Source organism: Rhagoletis zephyria, unplaced genomic scaffold, assembly GCF_001687245.7.
Source record: "Rhagoletis zephyria isolate East Lansing unplaced genomic scaffold, Rhagoletis_zephyria_1.1 Rzeph_scaffold_48080, whole genome shotgun sequence".
Classification (NCBI taxonomy): domain Eukaryota; kingdom Metazoa; phylum Arthropoda; class Insecta; order Diptera; family Tephritidae; genus Rhagoletis; species Rhagoletis zephyria.
In genome coordinates this window covers 303-2,201 of record NW_016205135.1, presented here as the reverse complement: position 1 = coordinate 2,201, position 1,899 = coordinate 303, and the positions used below count along the sequence as shown (strand labels likewise).

At 44.4% G+C, this 1,899-nt stretch overlaps 1 protein-coding gene and 1 non-coding gene across 2 annotated transcripts; both read left to right on the top strand.

The window, feature by feature from the left end:
- Nucleotides 1-92: 92 nt before the first annotated feature.
- On the top strand, nucleotides 93-1,004 carry LOC108355643 (innexin inx2-like). Its single transcript, XM_017606792.1, has one exon. It carries the CDS (start codon nucleotides 93-95, stop codon nucleotides 1,002-1,004), a length of 912 nt encoding a protein of 303 aa, XP_017462281.1.
- Nucleotides 1,005-1,447: 443 nt separating this feature from the next.
- On the top strand, nucleotides 1,448-1,529 carry TRNAS-CGA (transfer RNA serine (anticodon CGA)). Its single transcript has one exon. It is a non-coding gene; the product is annotated as a tRNA-Ser (tRNA).
- Nucleotides 1,530-1,899: the final 370 nt, after the last annotated feature.

The following is a 1,899-nucleotide window of genomic DNA, read 5'->3' as shown; positions in this document are numbered from 1 at the left end:
GCCTGGTTCATTCGACCTTTACTGAAGTACAAACTCAAGGGATCAATGGAACTAGTTCAACTACTCGAATCTATCACCGTTATTACCAGTGGATGACCATTGCCCTCTTCCTCCAGGCGATTGCCTTCTACGTGCCCCACTATATTTGGGGACAATTTGAAGGAGGGCTAGTGGAGAATCTCGTTTCCGGTCTGGAGCAGCCCATTGTCGATCCGGAGCTGAGAACGGCAAAGCTGCACCAGCTGACGGCTTTCTTTGAGCGCACTCGCAAATTGGCCAACAGTAAAGGAATAGGAAGGGGAGTTGACTCACATGGGCGACTTTTCGCCGGCCATCTCCTCTCCGAGGTGCTCAATCTTCTGAACGTACTGGGGCAGATTGTCTTTCTGGATCGTTTTTTGGGTGGGCAGTTCTTTGGCTACGGTTGGCGGGTGGTCACCTCCCAGCAGTGGAAGTTGCCCTTTTCCTCTTCTGCTTTGAGCGACCCAATGCTAGAGGTCTTTCCGAGTGTGGCCAAGTGCGCCATGGACAGTCTAGATCAGAACAATACCTCATCTCACACAGTCTGTTTACTGGCAGAGAACATCCTTGCCGAGAAAATGTACCTTTTTCTCTGGTTCTGGTTGTACGCCCTCCTCCTAGCCACCGTCTGTTCACTGGCCTTCAGCACCGCCTTTCTTCTTCGTCCTTCAGCTCGAAGCACCTTCATCCGTCATCACTGTCGCCTTCTGTCCAGGCATTGTCTCGATGAGGTGCTTTTTGGTGCAGGTGATGGCAATCACAGCAGAAGTTCATCTCTCAATGAAGCCTTTCTGCTGTACCTGCTGGCAAAAAACCTTTCGCCGATTCACTGTCTCGACTTGGTGGCCAGTCTGCAGAAGTTGTCGGTGGACGACTGCACTGGCAGTAAACATCAGCTGCACCAGCAACAGCAGCAGCAGTTTTACTTTCCCGCCAATGTCGAAGAAGAGTGCGAGAAGATCATCACTATTAATAGCGAATAAAGTTAATTACATTTTTAGCAAAATTTTTATTTTAAAAGTACTTTTAATAAAAATTTAGATTAAAAAATCAGCAGCAGTGCACGGCACAAAGCGCGCGAAGCGAGCGGGGCCGGAGGCGGCGGACGTTGACAGCGCCCAAGTCGCGTCAAGCCTCGCTGTTACTCAAGTAATTTTTTTGCTCTAGCTAAAATGTACTGGTGGAACACCCGGTGATCCTAGTATAGCCAGCAAATGGTAACAATAATGAGGGCAATTTCGTCTTAACTCTTTGAACCGATTTGAGCACTTTTACAAAAGAGAACCCATTATATCCAAAAAAGTACCCTAAGAGAAATTGTGTTTCTTCGAAAAATTTCTTTTCAACAGTTTCAGCCGTTTTGGCTAGAGTATGGACAAAAAAGAAGTTTAAATTGAATAATCTAAGGTAGAGTACCAACAGAGAAGCAGACATGGCCGAGTGGTTAAGGCGATTGACTCGAAATCAATTGGGCTCTGCCCGCGTAGGTTCGAGTCCTACTGTCTGATGTCCGGTGATGTTCTGATGTGTACAACAAATCTAGATCACTGGATCAATTAAACAAACAATTGAAATCATAGCAATTAAAAGAAAGTGTTTCATCTTTTACTGTTATTTTTATATAAACGTAGAAAAATCTAGATTTTACAATTATAAAGTGTATTGAATTAAAGTCAAAAGTTTTACAACACTGACAACAGGTTAGATGAAAGTAGCTAAGAGCTGCTAAATCTAGCTAAAATTAACCTAAATCCACGTCGAACCCTGCTGTATGAAGGGGGTAAGGATTAGATATGTTCAAAAACACACCATCAAGACTACCACTACAAAAGATATTAAAAAGAGTGAAAACAAGTCTCCATAGTCAATCGCCCCAAA

What these genes read in the sequence shown, in the direction of transcription:
- LOC108355643 (XM_017606792.1), top strand. Translation starts at nt 93, where the DNA reads ATGACCATTGCCCTCTTCCTCCAGGCGATTGCCTTCTACGTGCCCCAC.